This window comes from Drosophila willistoni (genome assembly GCF_018902025.1).
Source record: "Drosophila willistoni isolate 14030-0811.24 chromosome XL unlocalized genomic scaffold, UCI_dwil_1.1 Seg141, whole genome shotgun sequence".
Lineage (NCBI taxonomy): Eukaryota > Metazoa > Arthropoda > Insecta > Diptera > Drosophilidae > Drosophila > Drosophila willistoni.
In genome coordinates, this window is record NW_025814052.1 from 1,384,995 (window position 1) to 1,404,706 (window position 19,712).

Genomic DNA, 19,712 nt, shown 5'->3' on the forward strand with positions numbered 1-19,712 from the left:
TACTTCTTCCAAAGGTTCTGATATGTCGTCTTCGCCTTCATCGTTGCTCGTTTCATTTGTATCGGTCAGAGATAAAATTTCGCCATCGGTTAGTGATCCTGAGACAGCAACATCTTCATCCACTTCAACATACTCAGAAAAACTCACACCGCTGAAGTCAACTACTGGTACAATAGTTGGTTCTTCAATATCCATAATTATTTGAGAATTGTCCTGATCTTCTTTTTCAAACCCCGATTTTTTAAAGCAGTTGAGAATCGTTTGGGGTGTTACAGCTCTCCGAATTATCGAGGGTTTGACCATATGATTTCGAATTACCGCGACGTAGCAATAATTTTTTTGGTTGAATTACCGAGTGTATAAAAATGTATGGACAAAATTCGAAATATCAAGAGATTTTGTAGGGGACTCGTGATAACTTCGAATTACAGAGAGGTTCGAATTATCGCAGGTTTGAATTAACGAGAATCGACTGTAGTTGTAGTTGCTAGATATGTATATGCTAGTAAGTATATGTATTTATTATGAATTGTATCTTAATTTACGAATATGTTAGCATGAAGATTGATTGATTTATTTGAACTATATTTTGGCAGTGATATTGAATTCATTTTGGCTAAATTAAACGGCTGTACCATTGAAGAGATCGTATTCCCCGCGAGCCAAGTTCTGAGTCAAACCAAAGAGACTGGCATGTGATCGGCGACGTTCCCGTTCAATTTCATCCAGGTCGAAGGCCTCAGCACTTGAGCCACATTGCCGTTGATTATCATCGAAAGCGTAGGCTCTTTTAAATTTTTGATTACTACTATTATTAATGTTATGTTGATGGTTGCCATTGGAACTGGAACTGGAACTGGCTACATTTGCACTTGCCGTATACATGGGCTGTGGATGCTGTGGATGCTGTGGATGCTGTGGATATTGGCGATTCGCCTGGAAGGGTTTGGCCGGTGACGATGATGATATGGTGGCTGGCCATTGGACTGATGACTCTCCCGTCTGTGGTAGGGTCAATGTGGAAAGGTATTGATTTTGTTGATTTGCCGCCAGCTTCAATTGTGAGAGTCTGTTGGTCTGCTGACCATTACTTTGGAGCGATCCGAGACTATCCTGGCTTCCAATGGCCGATCGGCGTAAGAAGCAGCGAGGCAATGTGCAACTGTTGCGCATTTCCGTGGTGGGTGTAAAACGAACTTGTGGCCAGGCTGCCTCGGCTTGTGTGGCTTGCGACGAATGCAAGGATAAATTCGAATGAAGTCTTCGCATCGATTGGACTGCAACAGGAGCGAACTGGGCATCGACATTCATGGAGGAGCGTCGTGGCATAATCAATTCAACGTGATCTGAAATAAAGTCATTAATAAGTATGTATGTGTGTGCGTGTGTGTGTGTGTGTGTGTGTGTGAGTGGGCCATAACCTACCACCCACAACATAAAGCTGATCCTCATCCAGAGTATTGACACTGTTAGCTATGCGAAAGTTTTTAAAGCCATGCTCATCATCATGATCCTGGTCGACATCATAGACTTGATTCACCTGATCCTTGGCTTGAGTATTTTTCTGATTCGGTTTCTCGACGAGATGTCCTGCAATATCCTTGCGCTTACTACGTACACCTGTTTGCCGACATATCTCCTGGAATAGCTCATCTTTGGTCTTGATCAAACCACGTTTTAGACTACTAAAACGCGATTGCTCCTGCTCGTGCATTAGATTATTTTCCTTAGCGTTATTCGATGGATGAGTAGATGTAAAAATGTCTGTAGTAGTGGACACTGATCGTGTCAATGGAAACTCCTGCGGCAAGTCAGCAAATGTTGGCGGTGGTGGAGGAACAGCAAATACATCTTGAGATGACAGATGATCGGTGCAGAGTTCATTCAGTGATTTGGCAAAGCTGCGAGAATGCAAATTACACTTGGACACAGCTGGCTTTTCGAAATAGAAACTAAGCAGTAAAATGTCATCACAGATCAATTACATTTATGGTTTTGTTTTTATTTTTTATGGCGTAGATCTTTACTCACTGTCGATCGAAATCATTGTGCAAATAGATATCGAAATTTCCATCACCATAATTGCCAGTCTTGCCATTGAGATGTTTGCGACATGAATAGGCACCCGGAAGGGTCTGATTGAAACGTCCTTCGTTAATGTCATGAATCTGATGCATTCGGGCATTACTTCCATTACGCATTGCAGATGGACGTTGTGCCACGATTGGTGGATGGACGGATACCCTTTGATCTGTTATCCGACAATTACGAGTCACAGCAGTTCTCAGTCCATTATGATTAGATGCATTTGCTGTAGTCGCTGCTGCTGGTTGCTTAAATCGTCTATATGATTCAGTCAAAGGATGTCGTCCCTCATTGATTTTCGCCTGTACATTAGTCGTGGCACTAAAGCAAGGTAGACTCTGCAATTTGATTCGATAGTTTAGACTTTTCTAAACATCTCCCAAGAGATCTTCTTGTTGGCAAATTCAAAAGACTTTGAGACAGAAATAGGGAAAAAATGCTGTCTACTTACACTGTAATAGCTAATCTCTTGCAAATTAATATACAGAAATATATTTAGAACACCAACGAATTCTGTGGCTATGAAACCAAAGACAAATAGAAAAAAACTCTGGCCATAAGTGACTTTAAATAGAGCCGGCTGTAAGCTGGAACGTGGTCGTAATTTAGAACCTATTTCAGATTTAAGAACAGATATGTAGGCAACTAGTCCAATAAGCATAATGAGTCCTGAAAAATATATAAACTAAATTTTTGTGTGTAAATGTTTTTCGTTGTTACTTACCGCTTATAATAAATAGTATACCAGCCGCAAAATAATATAGATTATTCTGATGCGAACATGTTGGTATTAGAAAAACAATAAAACTGATGAGCAATAATATACCAGCAGCCAGAAATATTGGACAAGACTTGGTTACAGCGTCTAAAAAAAAGGAACAACAAAGAAAAAAGAAATACATATTTCTCTATGACTCAATTTTTCAAAGGTTTTGATTATGTAATATATAAAAGTTTATTAGGAATACATTCACTTTCTTATTGAAATGTAATGGATTTGATATCTTGGCCAATTTAAGCCAATATTTCATGATATTTTGTAAATTTCAGAAAATATAGCATACTTTTTAGGGCAAAAAATTGTGCAAATATGTTATTTGGTTGATTGTTATTATATTTTGACTGATACTTTCGATAAAATGAATGGTGAGAAAAGAAAACTTACAAGTTATTGCAGGCGTAGAGTCCTGAGTATCCGCCTGATAACCTTCCTTGGGGAAATAATCGATTTTTATACAATTATACGTATCGATGTCGAGGCCTGCCAGTGAATAGAAGTGAAAAAACAGTCATCAAATCTCCAATCTCCTTTGAACAAATCACAATTAAAACTTTTCTGGGTGTCCAACTCACCTGGCAATGTTGTGCATATAATCCAGAGACTGGATTTTGTATATTTCGTAATATAGACACCATCATCCAATGCATGCAAATTGGCTGTACCATTGTAGTTGAAATTGGTTAATTTCTCTTCGGTAAAAAGCCACTGCGGACCAGCCAAGGCAGCGATAACAATGGCCATGGAAATGCTACAAAAAGATCAATTGGCCAAGAGACAAACAAGAAAATACATTTCAAAGGGAATAGGTTTAAGTTTAAGAAACCGATTCATACATACATACATAAGGAATAAACAATCGTTGTTACCATCACGATTTGATGGAGATTCTTTAAATTATTCAGACATTATGATTATGATTTCTTACAGAATGTAATTGCTGGTTCTGATTTGGCTAAATTAATTTCATGTACAAGTAGTTACTTTCCTTCTAACGACTAAGACTGCCTCAAGGCACAAATTAATTTACGTTAAAAAGTTTCATTTGTTTATTCCCAACATAAACAAATTTTCCAAATTTTCAAAATGGTATTAGTTCTCATTGTTTGTTACATTTTATGACAATCTATTAAAAGCTCACGAGCATTAAAGGGTTAGGAGATCATTCTGTCTCCTTTTTGTCAATTCAACAAGTTAATTTTTGGTCTTCCTCTTAACGCACATTAAGGGACTAAATTTTCCACCGAATTCCTAACTAACCTAAACCTAAATCAGCCGCATTGAAGCTTCTCTTCAACTTTCGATTGCTATTTGTGCTAGGGTCCAGATTGTGCTAGATAGTCCATTACTACACTCACCTGGCTGCAACAGGTGTAAGAAGCCATAGATAACCTCGACTAGTGTATGTCAAGCCAGTCCAGCCGCCATTAGCATTTGGTGATCCACCGCTCTGCTCAGGTGTGATATCGAGCCGCTTTTGATGGTCATTTGTGTTGCTTTTACTTTTTTTCTGATATTCAAGATTATTCAGTCGCAGATGATTGAAATTGCCCGCCATTGAAGGTGAGAGTCCAGTTGCTGGAATACTTCCAGTAATTGTATTGATAACTCCTGGCTGCTGCTGGGCTTGAACTGGCTGGGATGATTGATTTCGTTCAATTGTTCCGATATTCATTAATTGATGCATTCCCAATTGTTGTTGCATATCTCGCTGATTCTCGTTGTTAAAATGATTAACTGATCGAACAGTATTATTATTGTTATAGGGATTATCTTTACTGCCATTTAAGGCCAATTGATTAATGTTTTGGGTGGAAGCCACCCGAAACACATTTGGCATTGAAGGATAATCTCTCATATTACCAAAAAAAAAAGAAACAACAACAACAACAAAAAACACAGGCACACACACAAAAAGCGCTTAAAAAATGCAAACCCGAAACTAAAGCGAACAGCTAATGATGTTAAAATTCAAAATTATATTCGCTTCAATGTCTACCCATTCAACGTCTAGTACGTCAAAGTGTCACAGCTAGACTAACTAACAATTCACAAATTATAACGAAAGAGGAAACAGCAACTGAGCTCGGAATTGCTTCGGGTTAATCACATTGCTCGGATGTTCTCGTCCTTTGTCATATCCTTGCCCAAAACGGGGTAGATTAATATTCAGTTAACCGTTGGCAGTGCAGAGATGGACAATGACCTTATTGAAGCAGATTGGAAAACTTTATCATATTTTATCTGCCTGTTTTAATGCTTGAACCAGTTGAGAATTACATCCAAATGAAGCCGACAAATGGCATAGGAAACAATAAATTTTCCAAATTTTGGGCATAGGAAAATCTTAATCTTCTACATAGCTTAGGCAGTTTTCATTTGATATTTAAATAAACTAATTTGTTAACTAATGTATACTAATAATTTAATAAAAGTGTGACCGTATAATTTAGTGTTATAAAATAGGTAATATAACTTTATTTGAATTTTACAATTTATAGTTAAAGAACTTAATGCGGTTGCAACAACTGGGGAATATTTCTTTATCTCTAATATCTCTTATTCGTTATCTAAATATTTCGTTAGTTTTAGTTAAATAATGTTGGTAAATCGTTACACCGACTTGCATATACCCTGCACACATGGCCTTTCTTACTAAAACTAATTAATTTTGCATTAAATTTTCAGTATCTAGTGCAAAAGAAGTCAAGGAAATAGGTTAAACCACTGCACTGTGTGGTCCAGACATCAATTTTGTTGGGTTCCCAAAAGTTAAACTGATTTGCTCATTTGCATAGTGGAAAAATATCGTAAACTTCTAAGTAATAAATTGTAGATATAAAAGCTATTAAAAGTATACCAAATAAAGATCAATTCTTGTAGTTTTTACTTACTATATGTATAGTTCATATATAGTTTTGATGTCTTTAGTTTAAAAATATGTAATGTTTAATTCATTTAAATATTCATAGAAAATACAATTGAGCAAAATTAATAAACATATATCTGCATATGGCTTATCTATGTACATATATTTAATTTGCAAAATTAAGTGGATTAATCCACTGTGCTGTGGCAGCAAAGAAAAGTCGACGTTTGCAACTTCCGTTTTGTGCCAACAGTGACTTCCGGTCGCTTAATGTCTGTGCTTTCAAGAAACACACTAGAAAATTAATTTACCTTTCTCTGTTTTTCTCTTTCTCTCTCTCTATCTGTCCTTTCTCTGTTTTTCTCTTTCTCTCTCTCTCTCTCTCCAATTGTCATTCTTTTTCTGCCTTTTTCATAGTATCCTTAGTGATTTTCATTTTGGGAGCATGGAAATCAATGAATAGAATTCCCATACGTCTTCAGAGACGTCTCAAGCTGCAATAATCTTATAACCCAGTCCAGCAATCTAATAAATATATTATTACAATATATTTTACTTAGAAAGCAATCTTTAACGGATTTAAAAATGCTGCCATAATAAATAAAAATAGAGTTGAAGCTTTCATGAACGAATGCTTAACAATATTTTTGATTTTGATTTGATATTAAAGGCGATTTCAATGAAAAGAAGACAAAACTTGATACGGACAGACAGACATGTCTACTTTATGCTGATCACGAATATATAATATATCCAACTGCTTCATTCTACTCGTTAGATACATTTTGTGGCCTTTTACAAATTCTGTAAAGCATGCCCTTTAAATTGCATTAATTTTTGTCATATCTATCTATCTTCAATATTGATTTAATGCTTAAGCCAATGAACGTCGAGTGCTGAATGTGCTGAACGAGCAGACTGTTGCTAACTAACACCCCCAATTTGTGTTTAGTGTTAACTGATTATACCCCTTTAGCCGCTGCTACAGGTGCTAATTGATGAGCAATTAAGGTTCTTGACCAAAAGTGTGTTAAAGACGTGAGGGTGGGCGGGGTGGTGTTGGCCGGTTTAGAGGTGTGTTGTGTGTTGTGTGTGGTTGTCCCCGTATTGGGTCACATGAATGAAAATTCGCTTCAATGCCTCTGGCATAGCTGACCTACTCATTGAAACGGTCAATCCATATTGATTTATAGAAATCTTTGTATACCAATAGACCTTATATAACGTATTTATTTATAATATGTGAAGCTAAACAAGGATTAATGGTAGTAGAAGGATTATGAATAGGCACATATGAATGTATGTATGTCTCTGTGTACATATATGTTCATTGAACATTATTTACCTATGTATATGTTGGTTCTATGTGTAACTCCCCCAAATGGTGGAGCGATTTAATTTACAAAAAGAATTTTAGACATGCAAATTTTGAGGCTGTAGAAAATACTTTAAAACAATATTCGGAAATTTTTGTTATTAATAGAATATAAATTTAGTGGCCTGGTGGCCTTATAGTTGGACAGAAAGATTGCCTACATAGTATTTGCGCTGAAATCATTCATTTGCTTTGCTGATTTTATCAGCAACCAAGTCAATTTCCATTTCAAATTAAAGTTAATTGAGGGAGCCTACATCCTGTCGTAAATCCAAGTAATGAAACCAATTTAAGCAGCAGCAGTTAATGGCTGTGCCGGATTAAGCCAGAGCGAAGCCTGTAACAATCAAAAACCCAAAATATTGTGAAAGTTAAGACATGAATTTTAATTCATCTTCACAGATTTGGAAATCATTTTTTTTTTTGGACGATCAATTAAATTTTTGCCAATTCAAATCATATTTGGAAATTAACCGACTCTGGCAAAATATACTTATTGGTATGTCATATTTAGTACAAACAAAAACAGTCCCATAAGTTTAAAACAAACTGGATAATGATAAAAAGAATTAAAGTACTGATTGTTGTCTTCCGTGGGAAATTATGTGTTATCACATAATTTCTATATTATTACAACTTGGCGACTGTATTGAACGTCAATTACTTAACCATAATTATTTGAATATTGCGCTCTTTCTAACATTTGGCAACGCAATATTTAAGCAATTTTCAACACTGTTAAAAAATGCAACAAATATCGCTGAATTTGAATGTAGAGCGGCTAGCTTTGTAAATAACTAACTGTTTATTTAGGCTAAGTAAAATTGTTTTATTACTTTATTAAATTTAAATTCAAATTAATATATAAGATTGGTTAAAAAAAGTTGATTGAAAAGGAACTAATTCAAAATAAAATAAATTTCAAATGCGAACAGTACAAGATTTTCTTGCATTTTCAGTATGAAATTAACTTCAAAAAAAAAATTATTTAAAAAAATATACAATTTGAATTTACCGCACAGACGCATTTCACCACAACAGCATTCCACCATAGTCACATTTCGCCACGTCTGTATTTCACCACAACCATATGTCACCACAGTCGCACTTCATCACAAAATATATCGATAACGCAGGCGATAGGCAATATGCTGGCGCCATCTGCAGTTCACCATGATGCCTGTGAAAAATCAAAAACTCAACACAGCCGTGCCGACGAAAAGAGTGCACAAAGCGTAATGTGGAAGAATTGAAGGAAAAAAGAAGAAAAAAAATCATCAAGTATAGAGGCCAAAACGCAGCAGTCGAGGGCAAAGTTATTCACAAAATTTTTAACATTTTCAATGTAATAAAGGCACGGGGTGCTAGATAAAAGTGCAGGCAAAGGAAAACAGCAAGTTAAAGGCAATAACAAGAAACAGAAATTGCGGTAAGCCTTAAAATACAAAAGAAGAGCAAGAGTGAGAGACTACGGAGACGAGACCCCAAAAAAGAGGCGAAAAGAAAAATACGACGAAGCGACAACGACACACACACACACACACACTGGCACGCACACACACACACATACTCCAGTGAAAAAGTGCAAGCCGCGAAGCGTTCTTCAAAAAGAAGAACACAAACCAATAAAAAAGTCAGAAATTATTACAAAATCTTTGCAAATTGTTGATAAACATTGCTTGTTGTTGATTTTGGCTTATTGAATTTGTTGTTAAACACAATTTCTTTGTGGCGTGTTTTTGTTTCTCGTTTTTCCGTTTTCTTTAGCAGGCGAAATCAGCCAAAGCCGACACACACACAGCCACATTCACGCACCACACACTCGCACACACACACACAAGCGCGCGTGCCTTGGCAGGTGAAGAGCAAGTGAGAGGAAGGCAGGAAGGCGGTGGAGGAGGTGGTGAAGCTGGTGCTGGAGGCGCCAAAGGCCCCCAACGCCCCTATAAATCAAATACCTGCCGGCTGCTGCAGGATTTGTTGAGGATCTGTTTAAAACTAAACTGGAGGATAAGAGGAAATCAAAAGCAGCAACGGCAACGACTTCATCATCATCCAGTTCAACTAGTTGTTGTAGTTCGCATCTGGTTCTACAGCTGGACCTGGTGGAGAAGTGCAACCAGCGGCAGAAACAGCATTATCAACACAACAACAGCAACAACAACAACAACAACACCACAAAGTGAAGCGGCAGGGAGTAACCGCAGCAACAACAACAATAAGAAGCACTATCAAAGGGGCAGAAGCAGCGTATTTGGCGAACATTTTGCATTGATGGTAATGCATGCTAGAAAACCGCAGCGTATGAACGATGGGTACGAAAAGATTTTTGACTTTATTATTCCTTGGTGACAATCTGAACCAGTTGTTCATATCAAATCTCTCTCGACCCCCCTTTGGTGTATTTCCCCCTAGTTGCCACGCCCCAGAGTAGAATTAACGACTCAATTTGTATATCTGTCTGCACTTGCAGCAGAAGCACCAGCCATGCAGGCAGGCAGGCAGCATCGCCCAGTCTTGATTCTTGTTTTTTTTTTTTTTTTTTGTTCTTTTCTCAATTCTTCAATTCTCCACCATATTTGCATGTCACTTGCACACTCTCAGCTGACAGCAACGTTTACCGTTCATTCACTAGGCAACGGTATTCCCTCTACTATAATTTGATGCGAGTCCAATTCCAGTTATCAAAAGACTAGACTGGTCAACTATTTACATACATATTTAGCATAGATAATGTTCGACCTTTACCATAAATCCTAATAACTTTTCGAATTATAATAAAAATATTCCATATCTTACTTACGGAATCCATCTAAGATAGTTGATCCCTTTTAAAACTATTTATAGTTCTCATAGATTAAAAGAATTAGAGATTTAAAGATTTGATGGGTTAATGAAAGAGTTTTTGCCAGATCCTTTAATGACTCTCATTCATTCTTCTCCTTCATATGAGGCTTGTGTTACTTTGATTGATTGTATCTGCAGAATCAAATGATGTTATCTTTATAAAAATATGTTACTTATTCGATTACATGACTAAAATTTGTATAATAATACCTTTGAGTAATCTAAGAGTCAACATATATGTTAATATATCATGAGGAAAATAAGAAACTTAATTCCTAGTAATGAGTTTACAACACAGAACAGTTTAAACCCTTTATAATAAGGAAGCAACTTTAGTATACCTTAAAAACAGCTTATAATTTTATGCTTAAACTTAGCAAATTCTAATTAATTTCTTCTATTTATCTTTTACAGGTACTTTGAGAAGCATACCAGTCACACATCCTATCAGGTGAGCAGAGATAATGCCAAAACTCAACTAAAATCGAAATTTTTTGAAACCAATGTCAATCCCAGTTATCTTACAACTGTATACATATATATCTATAACTAGATTGTTCTAAATTCCAAACATCAATCTATATTTTTGCCAACATTGAAAAGGCATCTAAAATTATATTCTATATTGCGTGCGGAATTGAGAGCAATCTATCTTTATATATATATACATACATAATTTGTTTAGTACTAATCCAATTTGATTTCCAAGTTAGCGAGTTTTTGTGTAGTTATTGATATTATTATTTGTTATTTAGCTTCTATGATTGTGTGTTGTAGTTAATTTCTGGAAAAAAAGAATCAAATAGCCAATGAAAATCATTTCTTGCATATTGTTTTTGTAGTAATTCTGTTGTCCCTTTGTTAATAATTAATGAAGTGCACCCAATTAATTTTTTGTTTGTTTTCCATTTTCGATGTTAGTTGGCAAAAACTGTATATATATATTTTGTTTTTTAAGTTTTCAAATTTAATTTGACTATCTGTGGTGTGAGTGTATGCAGAATGTATGTGCATGTATGTGTGTGTGTGTGTGTGTGTGTGTGTGTGTGTGTGTGTGTGTGTGTGTGTGTGTGTGTGTGTCTTCCACCATGCCATGACTCTTGTATACCCTACCCCCCTCTCTCTGTATCTCTCTTTATCAACCATGCCAAATGCCCATTCATTTTATAAAACTGATCAAAAGAAAGCATACAAATTTCATTATCCGAATCCACCGACCTTTCCTTCCTCATTCATTTTTTGTTTTGTTTTTGGAAACGCGGCCTTTTAGCAAACCGAGAATAGAAAAAACCAAACTGATACTCTAAACGCAATCATAAAAACAAAAATCAACTCACAAACATATGGATATTATATACATATATATATATATATATATATGAATATAACGTTAAACAATTTAATCGCCAAATTCAATTAAATAAATATTAATAACGAATTACACATACACAAACAAGGGATAACAGCAACAACATAAACGAAAAGACAACAAAACGAAAAGTCAACACTTACTATATCACTAAATAAATTGATGACCAAGTTAAAGCAATAATTAACAAACAAGAGAAACCTAATTAATATAAAAACGCACAAATTAATAACATTAAAAAAAAAAAAAGTTGCCTAAGCGAAGCAAAATATAATCAAACATTAGAGCCTTAAACTTATCAAAAAATAAAAAAAAAAAATCAACAAAATATATATATATATATATATAAACGAAACGAATATATCTTCCGCAAAATATTAACACAAATGTGCCTAAGCCAAAAGTAAACTCATCTAACGGTAAACCAAAAGCAAAGTTAAAGAATAATAACAAGGGATAGAGAAACCCACAAAGGGAGAGAGAGAACGAAGAATTTAATACTACACAAGAAAGCAACACAACAACAGCCATCAAGATTGATATCCTATTGATCAGGACGCACTCCACCAGGACATCTATGACGAGCAACAGCAGCGGCGGCAGCAGCAGCAGCACCAGCAGCAGGATCATCAATACCATGGCCGTCGATTTGTCTCTGGTGGGAACACCGGCAGCATCAACAACAACAACATCTTCTTCCAATTCCAACAGCAACCACATTAGCCACAACCTTAACTTGAACTCCTCCAATTCCAATTTAAACCATCATAATCATCACAATATTAATAGCATTAAAGCAACACTATCATCATCATCATCATCATTATCCACATCCAATTCATCCTCAGCCATGGGCCACTGTCGTGTTGATGTAAGTAATCAACAATATGAAGATGATGACACAATTAAAACTATAAAACAAACTACGAAACAAATAATATTGAAAAAAAAAAACATATATAAATCAAATAAATTTAAAAATATAAAGGCTACATATATGAGACTCAAATCAAAACAAATTCATCTTATAGTTAGCCTATCCACACAATTAAATATTAAAGAATTTATCATCTGAAATGTGAGAGATAATATGAATTTAAGTGATCATTATTAGCCTGAAAACCTTGTTTATTAAGTCTGTCTTCTCGAATCAGTCTGTAATTAAAGCCTTCAAAAGGCTCAAGTTTTTCAAACGATTATTTAGAAAACTTGAAACGAAACTCGATCTTTATTGATTGTCAATTAATTGTGAGGAGGAACTTCACACCGATTTATTTATGTTCTTTAGACTGAAAAAGGAGCAGCAGACTATTGAATAGAGTTTGAACCATGAAAGTATTCAGAATCTGATATACTCTACTCTCTCTCCCTCCTCCCTCTATCTCTCTGAACTGAATGTTATCTTTAAGCAATTTACCATATTAATTGTGTGGATAGGCTTAGTGGTCATCTAAGTATACATATCATATGAAAAATACAAGAATTTTTTTGTTAATTTTTTTGAAAATTTGAAAAAATTACATTTACAATTTTTGTTATTATTTTGGTTTTTTTAAGTTATTAAATTTTGTCTTAAAAACAAACTCACTTCCCATTATATTTGGTTTGTTTCTTGCTAATAGCGTTTTATCACAAAAATTATGACAAAATTATCCGCAAAACTTCTACCCCTTTTGCGCTCCCACAAACAATTATAAAATTTTTTTATTGAATATCACTTTATATTTTTAATTGCATTGGCATTTTTGAGACTCCCTTGGCCCTTGCCCTTGTCCCACACATACAACCCAAAACAACAGCAACAACAACACCACCACAAAAATTGGCAAAAAGTAGTTGAGAGTTTATCACCTTTTTTTTAAGCAGTTTTGTTTTGTTTTTATTTATTTTGTTTTTTTAAGTAGATTTAGTTAAATTACTAACCCAAAAATTAATAAAACAAAATCAAAGAAAAAAGAAACAGATGAGAGACACACGAAAGAAAAGTTTGAATTAAAAAAAAAAAAATTATTAAATCTTTAAAGAATTAACAAAGAAACCAAAATCCAAACTCTTCATATTTTTGAATCAGAGCTCAAAGTACAGCAGTTCAAAGCGCGACTATGAACGCGATCGTTCTTCCAATTACCGCGATCGTGACATTTCGCCAGGCGGTGGAGGTGGAAACAACGGCGGCAGTGGCAGCGGAGGAGGCAGCGGCGGCAGTGGCGGAGGCGGAAATAGCGGTAACGGAGGCGGCGGACCATTGAATAATGGCAACAGCTATCGTTCACAATCACCCGACATCGATTCACCATCATCGCGTTCACATGATTTAAGAGAACGCAACGATCATCGTGGTGGTGGCGGCGGTGGCAGCGGTGGTGGTGGTGGCAGCGGCGGCGGCGGTAGTGGTGGCGGCGGACGCGGTGGCAGTGGAGAGCGTTATAGTTTCATACAGAAAATGCGTGATCGTGATCGTGGTGATGTCTACAAAAAGGACAAATATTCCGGTGAGTAACTGAAAACCCATTCAACCATCCAGCCATCCAATCCCTAACGCCTCTTGTACTTCACGTTACTTTACAGACAAACGTGATCGTCGCGGTAATGATCGTGACTCTGAATCCTATCGCACCAATCATGACAGAGACCGTCGTGGCGGCGGCGGTGGTGGAGGAGGCGGCGGCGGCAGTAGCGGTGCCAGCAGCGGTAAATTGTGCTCTTCATCCCGTGAGAACGACAAACGCTCCGGCTCGGATGACCGGGATCGTGAGCGTGATCGCGATTTACGTGATATGCGCGATAAGCGAGATCGTGGCGCCGATCGTGACAGAGATATGTACAAGAAGGACAAATATGCAGGTAAGTAGCGCTCAAAGTAATCCGTCTAATCGGATTTCATTCCAATTCCGCCGTACACTTTTAGATAAACGAGAGCGCAGCGATCGTGGCGAACGTACGGCACGTTATGGCGACTGGAGTGAGCATGTTAGCTCGTCGGGTAAGTTTACTGATATATGCTATATATATTCATTTTTTTTTTTTTTTATTAAAATCTAATAATCTTCTCCTTAAACAGGGAAAATGTATTACTACAACTGCAAAACGGAAATTTCCCAGTGGGAAAAACCTAAGGAATGGGTGGATAGAGAAAGGTATATACATACGGAAATTTTCAGAAATATAACGCCTATTGATTCTTATTGGCATCGACCTTGTATTGTCTTGACTTAAGTTTGTCTAAACTTAATAGGTCGCCGAACTTTTTGTTGAAAATTTGTATGAAGTTCCGATTCTAGCCAGAGGATATACAAATCATTTGGAATAGACAATAATCGATGGATTTCTTCACATGGTTTAAACAATTTCTATAGCATCCTGTTTTCTTTGTCTACATTTTAGAAATTTGCCGCGTGATCAGCATCGTGAGAAGGACTATCGCGATAAGGAACGTGATCGGGATCGCGATGATCGCTTTTCAAGATCGAGTAAGTGACTATAATATGAATTGAATACTATTTTAAGATTCTACTATATATTGATATTTAATTTGTTTTTAGCTTACAAACATTCCAATTCTTCGCGGGACAATTCACGACTGAGATGGAATTATAATGATGATGGTGGTCCGCCTAGTCATCGAAGGCGTGTAGATGGTAACTAAGATGATTACATTTGGGCTACATTTATGCTAATTGTATTCCCGTTCTGTTTCCTGTTAGGTCGACATAACGATAATGCAGATATGGATATCAGTGGCGATTCCACGCCCACCTCCGAAGCCAGTTACTCCCTGAGCGGAACGCCGACCACACATGGTGGTGGTAATGGAGGAGGAGGAGGAGGAGGTGGCAGTGTAGGTGGCGGCGGTGGCAACGGAGGTGGTGCTGGTGGTGGATCTGCTAATTCAGCATTAAATGACCAACAGTCATCTGTGATTGTGCCCCAAGGATCGATGCCCAACAATTTGGGTAATGCCCTGCCACGTTTGGCTTCACATCCCAATGCGAATGCGGCAGCAGCAGCTGCTGCCCTCCATTATGCAGCAACTGTGGGCGCCGGTGGAGTGGTTGGACCAGTGAGCAGCGGCGCCACAATGTTGCCCACCAGCGGATTGGCCTCAGTGCCGCCCAGCATTGCCAATAGCAACAGTAGCCTTAGAAACTCAGTTGTCGGCCACATTGGCTCCACATCCAGCGTAAGTTGCAATTCTCTTTCTATCTTCTTGTGTATATAAACTACAATTTCGGTTTCTCCTTTTATCACAACAGACAACTGTGCCAACGTTAGCATCTCAGGAGCATCATATAAACTCGAATGCGTCTGGTCAGCCAGGTGGTAAACTACTGTCTGGTGGTAGTGGTGTAGCTGGTGCTGGTAGCGGCGGCAGTGGCAAAGATCAATCTCTACTCAAGCGACAGATGATGCATATGAGTGTGCTGGATGTGACGGCGGCGCATCATCATCATCATCATCTAGTGACCACCAGTGGAGTCTCGGTTGTAGTCGGTGGTGGACCAGGCGGTAGTTCTGGCAGCGGAGGCGGTAGTAGCGGTAGCAATGTTGCATCAACGGATGGTGTACTGAATCATGCCTATAACTCGGTCAATAATGTGAATGCCAGCAGTTTAACTAGCCTACGGTAAGTTCGATGTCCAGTTCTCCTATCCTATCAATTATATATAATAATGTTTATATCTTCATGCAGAGAAAACAATGTCAACTCACCGCTATATATGCCACATTCGCATCATAGTCTGTCGCCATCGCTGAACTACACCAAGAGTCCTATACCCACCATTGTGGGCGTGAGTGTTGGACATGCGAACAATGTGAATCCCAGCTCCGCATATACCTGCAATTCAAATTTTGGCCTCAAGACTGTTGTTGATGTCGGTGCGGTGGGTGTGGGTGTGGCCACCTCATCGGCTGGCGGGACTAATGCTGCAGCGGCTGCAGCTGCGGCAGCAGCAGCGGCAACAGCAGCAGCCGGTGCCGGTGGCATAAATACGGTTGTCCCTGGCCTGGGCACTGTTAGCGGTATCAGTGTGATCACCTCGATGGGTAGCAATTGCATGAGTGGAAGTAACAGTGCGGTCGAGGGTCCACCTACACCCACCCAAGAACTAGATATAAGTGGCTCAGCTTTAGAACAACAGCAGCAGCAACAGCAACAAGTGGTTGCGGCAGCAGCCGCTGCAGCAGCAGCTCTAGCAGCTGCCCAAGTTTCAGTCCAACAGCAACAGCAGGTGGCAGCGGCGCAACAGGCTCAACAGCAAAGGAAACGTAAGTTCATTTTGCTGGACACTCTTTCAGTCACATGCTCCTCACACCCCATTTTGTATCTCATTTCAGTGGATGGCGTCGCTTCTGGTACAATCAGTTCACTGCAAAGTTGCGTGGCGTCTTCCGTGCAGGCTGCCAATCTCCGTGGACCCGAAATATCACCAAAACTGGCAAAATACTTTCGTGCTGATCTGATTGCACATGTAACCAACTGGCAGGCAGAGATATTAGAGCGTCAGGTAGGCTTTGAGGTAGGATTTGAATTTGTAATCCCCATCAGGGAATCTAACCGTTACGCAAACTAATCCGTTAGCCCAATACGAAGAAAGATTAAGACATACTATAAGACTAACCATCCATTAATCCATATTGACTAACCATTTAATGACATACTAAACATTACAATCATGACCCATACCGCGCTACTGGTTTGTTGGTTGGTTAGATTGCCTTAAATAAGCTTATCGCTTTGAAACTAAGCTGAACTATTAATTACACACATTCCTCCACCTTTGATAGGCGCAAAAGTGCTGCGAGGACACGCACATATTTGGGGACCTCAATTGCACCAGGATCTGTGCTGAATTAAAGTGCGCACGCAGCTTGGTGCGCAGCACAGAGATCAATGCCACACTACAGGAACAGAAGTATGCATAATTATATGATATACATACATGGAATTAATATTAATGTCATGTACTTTATTTTTGTTATAGAATTATGTATCTGCGCCAACAAATACGCCGTATTGAGGAGTCGAAGACTCAGAACGCTTTCATGTCGGACGATACTTAGGATCAGGAGCAGGTTAGGCTGCGCATTCATCGTAAGCTGTCAGTTAGGCTCAAAAAGAGCATATTCTGGCGCAGCTGATGATGATAATGTTGAGTGATTGATTGATTGGTTGATTGATCAGCTAGCAAATGAAATCAATCGATCGATCGATCAAGCAGCAACATAAATGTGCGGCATGTGACCTGCTGCTCATTCAACTTGCACTCGTTCCGACACAACTCTGCGCCTGCTCCTCCAGCTTCATCGGGTTGCATTCAATGTTCATGTTCTTGTCCCTGCTTGGCCCCTTTTTGGATATATATTTGGCACTGTTCAATCCTTAAAAATGAGGCCAATGATTAGACAACAGGATGCAACGACTAAAAATACAATACAAATACACACACACATACACCAATACACATACATATATATGTATACAAATACATACTCGGATGTTCAACAAAATCGGAGTGAAAGGAAAACGAAAAAACAAAAGGGAGAAACTAAAAACATAATTTATAATAATTAGCAAAGCATAATTCAACATAAAAACAAAACAAAAACAAAAAAAGAAATCACAGAAAAACAAAAACACTACAAAATAACAACTAAAACATAAGCAAGAAGCAAAAGCGGCAAATACAAATACAGCAAAATGAGAAGAAAAATGAGAAAAACACCAAAAACAAATCAATAAAAGAACAAGCTAATATCCCAATTGAATATATAGATAAATCGCAAACAAGAGAGAAACCAATACAAAACACAGAAGCAATATGGATAATGCCTCATCATAACGAATCGACAAAAACAAAAACAAAAAAAACAAAAATAAAAACTAACACACACACAAAGTCAAGTCAACATAGTATACTCAAAATGGGAAAGTAAATGCTATATAGACATATAGTGTATATGTGAAGACAAATTGTATATTTACAAATTGAGAAGGAGAGATTAACCATTGAATTGGTTAATCGATCCAAGTGGATAATGTAATAGCAGCGAATATATTGTCCTCATTTATTTTTTACAATACTAGAATGTTGTTGATTTCGAATCAATTTCGATGTTATACAATGAAATACTTCATTTTTCTTCTGTCGATTTTATGAGTTCTTAATTTTTTGAACAAATTATTAGAATAATATCAATCATCAACGACTGTTAAGCTAATTGAAGATATTTCAAGAATTAACTTGGTTTATTTTAAACAACCTTGGCTAAATTAATAGAATTTTGAGGTCTATCCGAATCTATTGCCTGTGGAGACGTTTTATTGGTTAACAAACTTCATCCGACTACAGTAAATTTGGTCTATCTAATGCAGATCATATCATATAGGGAACAACATACAAATTCGCAATGAAATAAACAAAAACTACGGCCTAGCCGAAGTTTAGACACAGTGCACCTCTAATTGTTCAGTCATTCAGAAATGGCATAAATCGATATAGTTAAATAGCTCTCTCCCTCTCTCTGTAGCAGATGTTAAGAAAATATTAACAATTTCTAACTAATTTGAACACGCTTCAAGCCTCCAAAGAGAGTTTACGAGGCATATTTAAACGGGTTGGCAATTAATGAAGGAAATTAATTGATTGTTACATTGATTTTATTTTCTTACGATCCGCTCCTTCTCTCTTTTATTGTATCAAGTGTCAGCCAAACAAATCAAACAAAAGAAATTGTCTCATTTATTCATTAAATTGTTCTATTTATTTGGCCGCTTTAGTTAATTGTCCTTACTTTTGTTTTTATTATTATATATTATTATAATTTTTTTTTTTTTTTTGTTAGTCTATACAACAAAATTTTGTATTTATTTTTTCGAAAATTTCAAATTGCATACACTTGTTTTTTTTTACGCATAATTTACATCTTACATAAATATACAAAATAATGTATATGAATTAATTTTTTTCTGTTATTTAAGCAGCGAAGTATAAAACAAAGAAATAAAACTAAAACAAATTTGCAAATGCCAATTGCAATGAATGAAAGAAACGATAAAGAAAAATTGAGGACGAAGGAAAAACCTAACACGCATATTTAAGTGTAATTTTGAGTTTTTAATTTTAATATGTCTAAACAAAAAAAAAACAAAAAACAGAAAACAAAAAAGTTAAGAGAAAAAAAAAAAACAGCAAATGCTAAAACAAAACAGTTTAATAATGATAATGCTAATAACTACTGTAGATATATATACGTATATATATATTTATATATATGAATAATAAATATATATTAGCTAAGCGTCAGAACCGAAAAATAGAAACTTTTATTATGAATTAATTACAAACAAACATCAACCAACTTTGATTTTTAATTGTAACGGTGTGAT

The 19,712-nt window shown here is 36.9% G+C and overlaps 2 protein-coding genes across 4 annotated transcripts; one reads left to right on the plus strand and one right to left on the minus strand.

Moving 5' to 3' along the window:
* Positions 1 to 430: 430 nt before the first annotated feature.
* Positions 431 to 4,721, minus strand: LOC6648641. The gene is made up of 8 exons (XM_047011138.1): positions 4,222 to 4,721; positions 3,439 to 3,614; positions 3,251 to 3,346; positions 2,810 to 2,950; positions 2,537 to 2,754; positions 2,032 to 2,423; positions 1,426 to 1,979; positions 431 to 1,346 (listed from the first exon to the last, which is right to left on the minus strand). The coding sequence occupies exons 1-8, from the start codon at positions 4,719 to 4,721 to the stop codon at positions 622 to 624; spliced, it is 2,802 nt and encodes a 933-aa protein (XP_046867094.1). The 3' UTR covers positions 431 to 621.
* A 3,589-nt stretch (positions 4,722 to 8,310) lies between these two features.
* LOC6648642 (WW domain-containing adapter protein with coiled-coil homolog) lies at positions 8,311 to 18,460 on the plus strand. 3 transcript variants are annotated; one of them, XM_023179112.2, is made up of 15 exons: positions 8,311 to 8,536; positions 8,875 to 9,422; positions 10,369 to 10,405; positions 13,395 to 13,815; positions 13,892 to 14,167; positions 14,232 to 14,306; positions 14,385 to 14,460; positions 14,708 to 14,793; positions 14,866 to 14,961; positions 15,028 to 15,503; positions 15,577 to 15,947; positions 16,014 to 16,591; positions 16,661 to 16,842; positions 17,111 to 17,238; positions 17,308 to 18,460. In XM_023179112.2, exons 2-15 carry the CDS (start codon positions 9,382 to 9,384, stop codon positions 17,384 to 17,386), a joined length of 2,922 nt encoding a protein of 973 aa, XP_023034880.1. In that variant the 5' UTR covers positions 8,311 to 8,536; positions 8,875 to 9,381; the 3' UTR covers positions 17,387 to 18,460. The 3 variants fall into 3 exon arrangements, with proteins under 3 accessions (XP_023034880.1, XP_023034881.1, XP_023034882.1); XM_023179113.2 differs by having other exon boundaries at positions 8,878 to 9,422; XM_023179114.2 differs by having other exon boundaries at positions 8,313 to 8,536; positions 16,661 to 16,830.
* The last annotated feature ends 1,252 nt before the right edge of the window (positions 18,461 to 19,712 follow it).

What these genes read in the sequence shown, in the direction of transcription:
- LOC6648641 (XM_047011138.1), bottom strand. Translation starts at nt 4,721, where the DNA reads ATGAGAGATTATCCTTCAATGCCAAATGTGTTTCGGGTGGCTTCCACC. An exon ending in CTTACACCTGTTGCAGCCAG is followed by an intron (nt 3,615 to 4,221) that starts GTGAGTGTAGTA and finishes ATCTTTTTGTAG; the next exon opens with CATTTCCATGGCCATTGTTA. An exon ending in CACAATGATTTCGATCGACA is followed by an intron (nt 1,980 to 2,031) that starts GTGAGTAAAGAT and finishes ATAAATGTAATT; the next exon opens with GATCTGTGATGACATTTTAC.
- LOC6648642 (XM_023179112.2), top strand. Translation starts at nt 9,382, where the DNA reads ATGGTAATGCATGCTAGAAAACCGCAGCGTATGAACGATGG. An exon ending in TGAGCATGTTAGCTCGTCGG is followed by an intron (nt 14,307 to 14,384) that starts GTAAGTTTACTG and finishes CTCCTTAAACAG; the next exon opens with GGAAAATGTATTACTACAAC. An exon ending in GCCACACTACAGGAACAGAA is followed by an intron (nt 17,239 to 17,307) that starts GTATGCATAATT and finishes TTTTTGTTATAG; the next exon opens with AATTATGTATCTGCGCCAAC.